Consider the following 14445-nt stretch of genomic DNA (forward strand, 5'->3'; position numbering starts at 1 on the left):
GGCTGAGGCAGGAGACTCACTTGACCCCAGGAGTTGGAGGTTGCTGTGAGCTGAGATGCCACAGCACTCTACCCAGGGGACAGCTTGAGGCTCTGTCTCAAAAAAAAAGAAAATTGAAGTGAAATTCACATAACATAAAATTAAGCATTTTAAGGAGAAAAGGTCAGTGGCATTTACTACATTCACAATTTTATGCAACTGCCACCTCTGTCTAGTTTCACAATATTCCGTGACTCCAGTAGGAAGCCCCACACCCATTAAACAGTTACTCTCCACCCTCTGCTCCCAGGTGTGCTGGCTTTTGTGGCAAGAGAGACTTAACGGTACCTGTCAATGACAGCTTTCTCACAGCCCTTTCAAAAATACTAGTTTTCACCTGCTTTACTCTCTGCTAATTTTGTATAACTCATCTAGAGGAGTCAGGTCCTGACCTCTAAATTTCTTGTTTTATTTGATTTAGGTCAATTTTGACTCAGTTCTCTGGAACCAAGTATATATTCTCTCCTGAATTGGATCTTACATTCTATTCTACATCTTAAACCGGCAAATTAATTTTGCTAAACAAACAAAACTAAGCTGATCTAAATTCAGATTCAGTTCACTTTTATCAGGATACGCTCAGAAAAGAATGTAATTCCATTTATATTAGAAAATGCTGAATAAATAATTGCATTCCTTGAGATACTGACTTTTTGAAGCCTTCTAGAACATTTATTTCTTATGCTGGCAGAGATTTGAAGTATACAGTTTTGGGACATAAACCATAGAGTTGTTAGTTTCCTGACAACAAATTTGCTTTATCTAGTGTCTTTGCATTTTTGTTTTGTCACCTTTAAAATTTTGCTCATTCTTTCTCATGTAGCTCTCACGGGAGTGCCGAGCTGAAGTCCAAAGGATCCTACACCAGCGTGCCATGGATGTTAAACTGGATCCTGCCCTCCAGGATAAGTGCCTAATTGATCTGGGAAAATGGTGTAGTGAGAAAACAGAGACTGGGCAGGTAGGTGACACAGGTTTTTGTTTGTCTTATGATAATGTTAATGGTTAATGTTTATGTAAAGTACAAACACTGTGAAGTCAATCTCTGTGGTAATTTATAGGTGTGATCTGTTACATTCGTAAATGTTTTCTCTAGGAGAAATTTTAGGAAAGTTTTCACTTTTCTCCCAAGCAGCTAGTTTATTTTTATACTGTGGTTACCATATCCCTGATTATTTTCCCTCTTTGTGTTGCTTCTTAGAAAGCCTAGACCCAAAGGCATAGTTTACCTCTAACAGGGACATAACATTGTGGGTAGGCATTCTGTACTAAGCTTACTGCTGGTTCCATTCTGTTTTTCTTTTTTTTTTTTTACTTATATTTTATTTTATTTCCATTCTGTTTTTCTTAATGTATTTTCCTTCCCCCCCCCCCCTTTTTTACTCTATTTTATTTTATTTTATATTTCACAGTTTGGGCTAAGCTAGGTTTGAACTCACCACCGTTGGTATATGGGGCTGGCACCCTACCCACTGAGCCACAGATGCTGCCCAATTTACTCATTTTTAATTGATTTTGTCTTGCCCTATTCTCATTTTTATAAGCCGTGTTAAGCTCTTTTGAGATAAGCACAATATAAAATATATACAGGCTGGGTGCCTTGTCTCACACCTATAATCCTAGCGCTCTGGGAGGCTGAGGCGGGAGGATCCCTTGAGGTCAGGAGTTCGAGACCAGCCTGAGCAAGAGCACGACTACTAAAAATAGAAAAATTAGCAAGGCATTGTGGCAAGTGCCTCTAGTCCCAGCTGCTTAGGAGACTGAGGCAGGAGGATTAATTGGGCCCAGGAGTTGATATTTCTGTGAGCTAGACTGATGCCAAAGCACTCTAGCCTGGGGCATCAGAACAAGGCTCCCCCTACCAAAATAATACATGTATACATATATGTGTGTGTATACATATATACACATATACACACACACACATATATACATATATATATATGGTGTCCATAAAGTTTGTGTGCAAATTTATGGCCACCCTGTATACACATGTACACACAAGTTGTGTAACTACTGGCATATATGAATAATGTGAGTGGTTTAAAACAGTCATATAAAATATGTAGAATTATTTTTTTCACCTACTTGACCAAATTGAGGCTCAGGGAAGTATACTGATTTCCTTACCTAAAACTCAATCCATTCTATTGTACAGTGGCATCATCATAGCTCATTATGTTTTTGAACTTGTGGGCTCAAGCAGTCCTCCTGCCTTAGCCTCCCAAGTCGCTAGAACTATTGGTGCGTGCTACTACTCTGGCTTTTTTTCCCCACCTATATAGACAGAGTGTCACTGTGCTGCTCAGCTGCTTGGGCCTATCTTGAACTCTTGGCCTTAAGTGATCCTCCTGCATCAATCTCAAAGTACTAGGATTACAGGCAGAAGCCACCACACCTGGCCAATTCATTCCATTATATAATCTCTCTGGATAGTGAAGGAGCAGCTCCTAAGAATTATAAGCACGATATAAATGATTCCTAGGATTGTTTGCCTAGTTTAAGGAAATTTTCTTTTTCTTTTCTTTTTCTTTTTTTTTTTTTGAGACAAAGTCTCAAGCTGTCACCCTGGGTAGAGTGCTGTGGCATCACAGCTCACAGCAACCTCCAACTCCTGAGCTCAAGGGCTTCTTTTGCCTCTGCCTCCCAAGTAGCTGGGCCTACAGGTGCCTGCCACAGTGTCCCGCTATTTTTTGGTTGCAGCTATCATTGTTGTTTGGCAGACCCAGGCTGGATTTGAACCTGCCAGCTCAGGTGTGTGTGGCTGGCATTTTAGCTACTTGAGCCACAGGCGCCAAGCCAGAATTTTCTTTTTAAAAGCACATTACTGTGAGTTACATAGGAAAGGCAGTATGTCTTCCATTTTATTTCTTTCTTTATTTATTTATTTTCAGGTTGATATGAGGATACAAACAACTAGGTTATAATGTTTGCATTTGTTAGGTAGCGTCCTTCTTGTAATTGTGACCATGTCTTCCATTTTAAAGCACCAGCAAGAAGTAGCTACTTGAGCCACATAAATACTGGAACAAGAAGTGAACACAGGTTTCTGGAATCCTTTTGTATCACTATGTAACCCCTTCTGGAATTAAAGTCACACATACAGGCACAGTGCCCATAGCTCAGTGGTTATGGTGCGGCCGCATAGACCAGGGCTGGGGGTTCAAACCCAGCCACGGCCTGCTAAACAACAATGACAACTACAAGAACAACAACAAAAAAATAGATCGGTGTTGTGACGGGCCCCTATAGTCCTAGCTACTTGGGAGGGTGAGGCAAGAGAATCACTTCAGCCCAAGAGTTTAAGGTTGCTGTGACAGCTCGTCACTCTACCGAGGGTGACATAGTGAAAGTCTGTCTCAAAAATAAATAAATAAGGCGGTGCTGAGCACCAGCTCCATATACCAAGGGTGGCAGGTTCAAACTCGGCCGTACCGAACTGCAACAAAAAAATAGCCAGGCATTGTGGCCGACACCTGTGCTCCCAGCTACTAGGGAGGCTGAGGCAAGAGAATCGCCTAAGCCCAGGAGCTGGAGGTTGCTGTTAGCTATAACTCCACAGCACTCTACCCAGGGTGACAAAGGGAGACTCTATCTCTAAAAATAAAGAAAGAAAGAAAAAGTCACACATACAGAGAGCAAACATTTTAAAGAAGCAACTTGGCTTGTCTACTCATATCTGGTGGGCATAGGAATATCATATTTATCATTCTGTTTTCTAAGCCTGCTATAATTCTGTCTGATTTATTGCTAGATAATGCCTGTAGTTCAGCTTTCTACTGCCTCTGTCCAGTGAAACCAAAACCAAAATCAAAGAATCTGAGCATGTAGGAACCCAGGAAACAGTTTCTTTCATACCCATCCCCGCCCCCAGTAAACATTTAGAAAGCTGCACACATTGCAGCTCATCATTGAGAAGCTAAACTTAAAAGGATGTCATGAATAGGATCATTCCCTTCACCACTTATTTTATGTTTGGTACACTTACCTTTTTTTTTTTCTTCCATTCTGGCTGTTGTATGATTCCTACAACCCTCCTCCCTTCCCATGCTAATTCTGAAATGCAGAGATTCATGGAGAAGTACGTTAAATTTGATCTTTTAACAGAAGACTTTGTTGAGAAGTAGTTGTTAATAACAGGTACATAACATGGGATATGCTTGGGAAAGTGAACTAGTGCTATATTTAAAACCTCTAAACCCCAAAAATGAATTGTAATAGACTAATGCTACAAGGTAGCTCCGGCTTGGTTTCTAAAGCTCAGATAAAATGGCTTTTAGATGCTCAAACTCTAGTGTGTTCACTTACTGTGAAAATTTCCTCAGAGGAGTCTTTTGATGTGTTCTGGGGTTAGGAACCCAGATCTGACTTACAGGAGCTTTCTGCTCTGTGATATGTTCTGGACAAAGTAGAGTCCCCACCTACTTTACCCACAAAGAGTTTTAAAATAACCTATGCCAGTCACTGTAAATTTCTTGTTCTGTGATCATTATTAAAGTGCATATTTAAAATTGAATGTGAAAGTGATCTAAGTATAGATGAAAAATGGAAAGGCAGGGTGTCCATGAATCTGGAGCAAAGATTTTGAAACTCCGAGAACTGAAGGTCATCTTGTTGGACTTGTGGATATTGACCTTCTGGGGGTTGCATGGCTATTGTACCCCTTTTGCCCTCTTACCTGCCTTGCTACATCAACTAATCATCTTTTCCCCAATCTTAGTTTGGGGAATGAAATAAAGCTTTTGTGTTTTGTGTTCAGTGAGGTAGTTTTAAGAAAAGACGGGAAAAGGAAGACCACTGAAAAGGAAGGTGACACTGGCAGGCATTGTGACTTCCCTTTGTTTATGTGACTGATAAATACCTGAATGCCAAGAGCTTGCCTTTTTACTTGCAGGAACTTGAATGCCTCCAGGACCACCTAGATGATTTGGTTGTAGAGTGCAGAGATATAGTTGGCAACCTCACCGAGTTGGAATCAGAGGTAAGCACTGTGTGGCTTCCTTATCAGAGGAGAGTGGCTGCCAGCAGCCAGGGCTTTTTGCTTAGTTCTACTGTTTCTAGACTCTTGAGAATACAGATTCTCTGTCAGTCAAAAGAAACCTGATCAGATTCTCCCTGATTGCTTTGTAAAGAAGCACATTGTGTTGCTTCCTGCACACCTTCCCTCCTCTCTCTAGAAAAACATTCTATATAGCCCTTTGGTTTTCTTCATAAATTAAGAGTTAGCACAATCATTGGACCTGTTTGTTTCTCCCTTAAGGAAAGATAGCAGCTATACTTCAGATTTCTTAATCATATTCAAGAGTAATCTGAGTATTCCTATTCTCTTAGCCTTAGCTCTTTTGGTTAGGTCATTTGGTAATGTTTGTGTGTTTAATAATATGAAAGCCAAGGACTTCCAGTTAAACATGTGTTTATCTCTGTTCTGAAACCTATTAAAATATAAAAAAAATAGGATTAAGGCTGGGCAGCATAGCTTACGCATGTAATCCTGGCACTCTGGGAGGCTGGGTGTGAGGATCTTTTGACCTCCAAAAGAACAGCCCTAGCAAGAGTGAGACCTCCCCTATCTCAACTAAAAATAGAAAAAAAAAAATTAACTAGGTATGGTAGTAGGTGCCTGTAGTCCCAGCTACACAGGAGGCTGAGGCAGGAAGATCACTTGAGCCCAGGAGTTTGAGGTTGGAGCCCTCATAATCATAGGCATAATTATTTAGAAAACTATACATGTGCATACATAATACAATTATTTAGAAAATACCATGTGGGCATGGTGGCTCACATCTGTAATCCTACCACTCTGGGAAGCCAAGGCAAGTGGATTGCTTGAGCTCCTGAGTTCGAGACCAGCCTGAGCAAAAGCAAGACCCCAGCTCTACTAAAAATAGAAAAACAGAGGCAAGAGGATTGCTTGAGCCTGAGTTGGAGTTGCTGTGAGCTATGTCAGCATAGCACTGTATCAAGGGTGACAACTTGAGACCCTATCTTTTTTGTTGTTGTTGTTGTTGTTTGAGACAGAGCCTCAAGCTGCCCCCCTGGGTAGAGTGTCATGGCATCACAGGTCACAGCAACCTCCAACTCCTGGGGTCAAGTGAGTCTCCTGCCTCAGCCTCCCAAGTAGCTGGGACCACAGCCACCCGCCACAATGCTTGGCTATTTTTTGGTTGCAGTCGTCGTTTGGTGGGCCCGGGCTGGATTCCAATCTGCCACCTTAGGTGTATGTGGCTGGCACCTTAGTCACTTGAGCCACAGGCACCAAGCCTGCTTTCTAGTTTTCAAAAGTTTGTTGCCGTCTCTCATTATCTCCTCTCCCATTTTCAGTGTCCTTGTGGGCTTCTGAAGACAGTTTCAAGAGTTGTTATTTCAACAGCTAGTGCTGCTCAGGGTTGATCTGCTTAAAGGCATTTAGTGTTTCCCCAGAAGCAATGGTTTGTCATCTAGTTTGAGGGCAGTGATCTAACGTAGGAGCTTTTAAACTAAGAGTAGATGTCAGTTTCCTCTATTTTCATTTGGAACTGCTTAGCTAGTATTTTGGAAGAACTCCAAAATCTCTGATATTATTGCTAAATGTTTTTTCATCCTTTCTCTCTTAATTCTCCCATCTCTTTTATTCAATCATAAAGAGGAATCTGCCTCTAGAAAATTTGCCTTTTAAAATATAATGGAGGAGCAATTCTATTTATTCTGAGCTATCTAACTTAAATACTTGAATAATTCCTAAATGCACACTTTAGGTTATTTGCCGATCAGATGCTATTGATTCAGAAAGAGAACCTGCTCATTTTCCACTCCTGACTCTTCCTAAAACAGAATTATTAATATATTTAATCTTCTGCAGGATATTCAAATAGAAGCCTTGCTGATGAGAGCCTGTGAACCCATAATTCAGAACTTTTGCCACGTAAGTAATATCTGAAGGAACAAGGATTAAAAACAAAACTAAACTCACTGGCACTCTGACCCCAGAGTGTGTTAGACTCAGCTCTATCTTCAGCATACATTACTCCTGAGTGACAGCCAGCTTTGACACCTTATAGTTGAAAATATAAATAAGATCAAGATGGATGTGCCACCATCCTGAGAAACCTTGTTTGATTTGCCTTTGTAAGTGATCAGGTATGAGTTACCCTTTATGAGAAAAGATGGAACAGCGAAGCCCCAGTTAGTATGATGAAATTGCTTTCAGTATATCATCCTAAGAATTGTTAGCAGTAGTAACTTCTCCTTCCAATTGTTTCCTTGTACCCCCTAGTATTGTGTGATTCTATTGCTTTATAACTTGCTCATTATTTAACTACCTAAATTGAGAGAGTGATACATACCCAGAAACCATCAGAATCTAAGGCAGGGTGCAGTAGTTCACACTTGTAATCCTAACACTCTGGGAAGCTGAGACAGGTGGATTGCCCTGAGCTCACAAATTGGAGACCATCCTGAGCCAGAGCAAGACCCCTCCTCCAAAAATAGCCAGATGTTGTGGCGGACACCTGTAGTCCCAGCTGCTCAGGAGGCTGAGGCAAGAGAATCTCTTAAGCCCAAGAGTTTGAGGTTGCTGTGAGCTGTGATGCCATGACACTCTACCAAAGGAGACAAAACACCATCAGAATCTGGTAACCAGGAAGTTATATAAGATGCTGTCCCAAAAGCTTAGCTGCTGGCATCATGTAAGGAAAGTGAAGATTCATAGTGGGTATTCTTGCCTCACACTGAGCCACTTGCTGTGTAAATGTTATTCTACTAAAAATGTTTATTTTTGGTAATTTTTCCAGGTATATGATGTATCTTTTCTTCTGATGGCTTCTAGAATCAGACTTATTTGTATTTTCCATGGGCTGGGCTACAAATTCTGTTCATTCATTGTTACAAATGAAGTATAAATCTTCACTGTCTTTCCCAGGATGTGGCAGATAACCAGATAGACTCTGGGGACCTGATGGAATGTCTGATACAGAACAAACACCAGAAGGACATGAATGAGAAGTGTGCCATAGGAGTCACCCACTTCCAGCTGGTCAGTAACACCTGATTGCTTATTTCTTGTCTCAGCTGCTTGGATTATTATTGGAATCCCTTCCTCTTTTAGAATATCAAAGCCCCGGGCAGTGCCTGTGGCTCAAAGGAGTAAGGCGCCGCCCCGTATCCCGGAGGTGATGGGTTCAAACCCAGCCCTGGCCAAAAACTGCAAAAAAAAAAAAAAAGAATATCAAAGTACCTCTGATGTTATGTGAAAAATCATTTTTTCCAAACGTATACACAAATATCCTATTTTTATTCTCAATAAATGTGGCTTTTATATAATGCACCCAGGCACTTTGTTAGGCTCTTTGAAACATAATGATACATAAGAAATAGTCCCTATCTCCAGGGTGCATACACACATACAGTCTAGAGGGTTGGACGACCAAACAGGTGTTTTTATGCTTTGATCACATTGCTTGCATAAGGTACTTTAACCTCTCCTTCAACATTTAGTATTATTGGCCAGGTACCGTGGCTCACACCTATAATCCCAGCACTCTGGGAGGCCAAGGCAGGCAGATTGCCTGTGCTCAGGAGTTAGAGATCAACCTGAGCCAGAGTGGGACCCCACCTCTAAAAATAGCCAGGCATTGTGGCAGGCACCTATAATGCCAGCTACTCGGTAGGCTGAGGCAAGAGAATCGCTTGAGCCAAGGAGTCTGAGGTTGCTGTGAGCTATGACACCAAGCACACTACCAGGAGCTGCAAGGGAGACTCTGTCTTAAAAAAAATAAAGAATACATTTATATTATTAGAAACTGTTGTTTTATGTAACTGTTCATGTATGTCAACATACTGGACTTTAAGCCTTCCTTTTTTTTTTAATCATAACAACCCAGCTCTGGCATTTGAATAACATAGTAAGAACCTACTCTTCGTACTTATCACATGAACTAAAGGAATTATTTCTGGTATAGCAGGCACTTCTTTCCAAAGAAGATGAAATCCAGTCCACTATGTTAATTGACCGCTTCTCACAGCATCTAGCCCACCTGACTATAGTCAGCAAGAGTTAAGGAGTGCTCCAGATATGCAAGGCACTGGGAGATGGTGGTGAGACAGAAAATCCCCTGCCCTTGTGGATGGACTCTAGATTCTAGTAGAGAAGGAAGATAAAACAAGTGTACAAAAACATGTATAGTCTTAGGAGCTTCCAGGAAGAAAACCAAAGAAGAGCAAGGGGTTGGAGGGTGAAGGGGAAAGGGAGCTTCAAAAAGAAAAACTTAAATAGAAACTCTGAGGAAGTAGCAGAGCAAACCACACAGAGAACTGGGAGAGGAGTATTTGTGTTAGAGGGAAGAGCATGAGTGTGATTGGAAAGGCAGCAAAGCCAGCGTGCCTGAGCAGAGACAGTGGAGAGGTTGGCAGGTCATGAAGTCTGGGAGAGACAAGGCAAGCCATGCAGAGTCCACAGCAAGCTATGTGAATAAATGTCACCCACTACAACTGACTCAAACTTGACACTGATTTTGATTTTCGTATCATCTTTCAGGTGCAGATGAAGGATTTTCGGTTCTCTTATAAGTTTAAAATGGCCTGCAAGGAGGATGTGTTGAAACTTTGCCCGAACATAAAAAAAAAGTATGTCGTTTTTCATTGATTTCTGCTTTTGCAAAGGCCCTCTTAGCCACCAAATGAATTTCCAAGATGTTGTGTAGCCTCCTGCTGTCTGGCAGGATCAGCCTGGAGGCCTCCTGCAATCTCCTTTGGTAGTATAGATAAATGCTTGAAAATTGTATGGACAGATCATTGTGATAGCTGCCTCGAGCCACAACTGGTTGATGGTAGTTCTTACATGGAGACTTCACAGGCTAAAGTAGCGTTTTTCTTTTTTTCAGGTTTAAGCTAACTGTTGAAGCAGAGAATAGATCATATACTTAAAAGAATCAAGTTTCAGGTTGCAGTGTGGGTAAAAGGAGTGAACTGACTTCTTCCTGACATCAGCTCATTATGTCATCTCTTTTGAAATGCTGCAGAGGCTTTTAGTGAATTAGATATTAGGGAAGAAACAAAAACTTTATTCCTCTATAAACAATTAAATCTTGTTTGGGTGTGGTAACTCACACCTGTAATCACAGCATTCTGGGAGCCTAAGGCGGCAGAATGCTTAAAGCCAGGAATTTAAGACCAGCCTGACCAAGAGCAAGACCCTGTCTTTGCAAAAAATAGAAAAATCGGCTCAGTGCCCATAGCACAGTGGTTATGGCACCAGCCACATACACCGAGACTGGTGGGTTCAAATCTAGCCCAGGCCAATAAAACAACTATGACAACTGCAACAAAAGAAAAATAGCCTGGTGGTGTGGGTGCCTGTAGTCCCAGCTACTTGGGAGGCTGAAGCAAGAGAATCGCTTAAGCCCAAGAGTTAGAGGTTGCTGTGAGCTGTGATGTCACACCACTCTCTACCTAGGACAATGTAGTGAGACTCTGTCTCAAAAAAAAAAAAAAAAAAATAGAAAAATTAGTTAGGTGTGGTGGTACATGTCTGTAATCCCAGCTATTTGGGGGAAGGTAAGGCAGGAGAATTACTTGAGCCTGAGAGTTTGAGGTTGCAGTGAGCTACAATAATGCCACTATACTCTGGGGTCACGGAGCAAGACTCCTTAAAGAGGAGACTCTAAGCGTTTGCAGAAAGTCTACCCAGATTCTTCCATACTGCACTTTGAAAGGCACATTTCTGGAGCACATTTTTCCTCCTATAAACCAAGTTCCCATTTTGCTTAGGTTTCTGTACATTTCTAATAGTTTTCGTAGTATGTCAAAGGCATATTCCCAGGGTTTACTGCAGCATTCCTCTGTGGTCATGTGTTTTTAACAAGTGTTGAACTGTCTTTGCACACAGACAGTCTAGCTTCCCTTCCAGTTAGGAGTACATTAGTCAGCACTCAGACTGTTGCCTGACTTTTACGACATACACAGTCAAATTGTGTCTTTTAGCACTCTGAAAAAAATAGTGAGGCTTATAGGAAAGATTCAAAATAGAAGATCCTGATTTCTTGGAAAAAAGTGTGACTCCTGCCCTGGCCCAGCTCTCAGGCTATCTGTCCTCATGTGGCTCCAGCTAATCTCAGGCCTCTCCTTTCCTCGGTAGGGTGGACGTGGTGATCTGCCTGAGCACCACCGTGCGCAATGACACTCTGCAGGAAGCCAAGGAGCACAGGGTGTCCCTGAAGTGCCGCAAGCAGCTCCGCGTGGAGGAGCTGGAGATGGTAATGCCTTCTAGCCTCTGTGCCTGGCAGCCTCAGGCTTAGGAAGTTGAGGAGAAGCCAGGGAAAGGTGGAAGGTTTTAGCCACTGTTGCAATGGTTAAGACTTGGAGTCACATGCCAGAATTTTGCCATATGTGACAATTAGCCTCCTATTTCACTGTTTTGTTTTGAGCAATATACATAAAACATTTTTTACCACATGTAAACTGAAAAGTCAGCTGTAGGACAAGCTCTAAGAACATGTTACAATCACTAGATCAAGAATGTCCTCAAGTATCAAGGGGCTTATGCTCTCCACTGTGTTGTCCTCAGCATCAACTTCATCATAGGCTTGTTTCCCTCATGTTTGCCCAGCGATTTTGCCCAGTGGCTGCCTGCAACACCTGAGCCACCTCCTCCAATATTCATCTCTCCAGCAAAAGGGAAAAAAGAGAGAAAAACCTACCCCTACCATAAAAATGAGATCTTTCCCTTCAGTTTGACTGTGTGAGATCTTGGCGTCTCTGTCTACTTCCAACAGTGGTCTCCAAGGGACAGGCATACACTTTGGCTTGCTGCTAATCACTGAGGTGAAATGGATACTGGAAACTTACCTGCAATGTGCACTATGAGAAGAAACTTTTGCTTGACTTTTGAAGTTAAGCACAAACCAGGTTAAAAAAACAAGTAAAAATATTTTTAATATGTTTATGCTTCAGACCATACTTGTTTCACCTCAGTCTAAGCCAGTGGTTCTCAACGTGTGGGTCACGACCCCTTTGTAACAATGAAAATACATCTTGCGTATCACATATTTACATTACGATTCATAACAGTAGCAAAATTACAATTATGAAATAGTAATGAAACTAATTTTATGGTTGGGAGTCACCACAACATGAGGACCTGTATTAAAGGGTGGCGGCATTAGGGAGGTTGAGAACCACTGATCTAAGCAAAAACTAGTAATGGAGCGCAAATGCCACTAACATTCCAAAAATTACCTATCATATTTTCTCAACCAGTGGCAGTAATTCAGTGATAATTCTAAGTGGAGCTGATTGTAAAATACTGTTATAATGGAGACGTTTTAAGGTGGAAGCTTCAATTCCCTAACTTTGAATTCAGCTCTTTTCCTAAAATAATAATAATAAAAGTAGAACCCAACATTTATGTAATGATTTTAACTGTAAAGTGGTTTTCACATACTATTATCGTACTCTATCTGACAGCAGTCCTGTGAAGGACTAAACATTGCATTTCAGGGTAGATGGGGCATTTTGTTTTGCTAGAAGGTCCAAGGCCATGTAGCTTGTTGGCAGCAGAACTGAAAGTAAACCCTAGTTCTCCTGCTGCATGGCCTCACTGCTGCTACTTTGCTGTGTAGAAGTTGGAGGTCACTCCATGAGGTCCAATCAGTAAATAAGTCTGTAGAATGTTTGCCATCCCCAGGCTACAGTAAGCTCACTTTTCCATTCTGGCTTGCTCTGATGCAGACAGAAGACATCCGTCTGGAACCAGAGCTGTATGAAGCCTGCAAGAGTGACATCAAGAACTACTGTCCCACTGTGCAGTATGGCAATGCTCAGGTAACTTCTTGCTTTGTAATTGTAAAAGTAGTGTGAGGGTGACATTTTCATAATTAATCCTTACTGGTGGGGACAGGACCCTTCACATCCTATTGAACCTAATCATCCCCTCTGAAGTGATACCAGACTTCTTTTCCAGGGTCCACACCTACTCTCCTCTCTACTATTCACTCTCTTCCCTCTTTCTGGTAACCTCGTCCTTCCTCCACAGTATCTGTCTAATAAATTCTAAACGTCCTTCAAATGACGACTCCTGTCTGTGGCCTTTGCCAGTACTGAGCCTTCACAATTACTTATTCCCTTATTATGTTCCCATCACATAGAAGTTATGCCTAGGAATCACCCAGGATACTTTTTAAAATACACAGGAACAGGTTCTTATCCAGAATCACTAGGAATGAAGTGCAAACAAGTGATTTTTTAAAATGATCTTCCGATGGCTCAGCTACTACTTCTAGTTAAGGGCATTGCCATGATGCTTTAGAGTTTGGGGTTATTACTTCATTGTCTTCTTGTATCTAGTAATGCTGATGTAAAGTCTCATGGTGACCTGTGTCTCATTTCTTTATTTTTGAACTCTCATTTTTATTGCCATATTATCATGTTCCCTCACTTTTAACTCCTTGGTTTACTTAATTTATCATCTTTCTTATGGTATTAGTGTTCCTCAACTAGTTAGTGATTCCTGGTTGTGTCTTGAACATTTTCTAGAAGTTTCGTAACTTCGTGCTCTAGCCCTAGCGGCTGCAACTCCCCCCTGCTTTCCTTTGTATTTTATATAATATCCAAAGGTTTATGTAGAGAACAGAAGGCTTCAGGGTATACTTAATTTACTACCTTAAAATCCATCCATAATACCATATACTTTTGTGTTATCACTCATCTTTTTATCCTATTTATCTATATAAATTTGGCCTGTGAATAGTATGTATATTAGCCAAGGATAAAGATTGGGTCTCGTTCATACCTAACATCCCAGGGTCTCTTCTCATGTGGCAAATGGAGAGTTGAATCAGGCTCAGCGCCTGTGGCTCAAGCGGCTAAGGCGCCAGCCACATACACCTAAGGTGGCAGGTTCGAGTCCAGCCCGGGCCCGCCAAACAACAATAATGGGTGCAACCAAAAAAAAAAAAAAGAGAGAGAGAGTTGAATCAAACCTTCTGGTTGTGCTACTGTCTAGTCAGGGTTATTACTCCAGGTAAATGCAGAGAGCCTAATGTGTGCACCCAAAAGGAATCTTGACAAGGACCAGTTGTAGAAGGCAGAAGAATTCTGAGTGAGTTTTCTTGCCTTTAGACTTTAGTGCAGCCTGGTAGTCATCCTCAATTTTTATAGTTTGGTCTAAGGTTGTAAATCTGTTGATGTAATTCTCCTCGGTGAGGAAACTCTGATTCCTATTACTGGATTTAGAAATGGAAATTACGGCTCAGCGCCTGTGGCTCAAGTGGCTAAGATGCCAGCCACATACACCTAAGGTGGTGGGTTCGAATCCAGCCTGGGCCCACCAAACAATGATGGCTGCAACCAAAAAATGGCCAGGCATTGTGGCGGGCGCCTGTGGTCCCAGCTACTTGGGAGGCAGAGGCAGGAGACTTGCTTGAGCCCAGGAGT

General features: G+C 41.7%; 1 protein-coding gene across 1 annotated transcript in view; it reads left to right on the forward strand.

Annotated features, from left to right (window-relative positions):
* Window positions 1–14445, forward strand: part of GLG1 (golgi glycoprotein 1) — an 80383-nt gene that overhangs the window by 46465 nt on the left and 19473 nt on the right. The window contains exons 11-17 of the mRNA XM_023514094.1: window positions 863–1000; window positions 4934–5020; window positions 6878–6940; window positions 7937–8050; window positions 9551–9639; window positions 11150–11267; window positions 12742–12861. Coding sequence (XP_023369862.1) covers window positions 863–1000; window positions 4934–5020; window positions 6878–6940; window positions 7937–8050; window positions 9551–9639; window positions 11150–11267; window positions 12742–12861 — 729 coding nt within the window. The remainder of the gene's footprint in view (window positions 1–862; window positions 1001–4933; window positions 5021–6877; window positions 6941–7936; window positions 8051–9550; window positions 9640–11149; window positions 11268–12741; window positions 12862–14445) is intronic.

Source organism: Otolemur garnettii, unplaced genomic scaffold (assembly GCF_000181295.1).
Source record: "Otolemur garnettii isolate 467f Iridium unplaced genomic scaffold, OtoGar3 scaffold00047, whole genome shotgun sequence".
In the NCBI taxonomy this organism is placed as follows: Eukaryota; Metazoa; Chordata; class Mammalia; order Primates; family Galagidae; genus Otolemur; species Otolemur garnettii.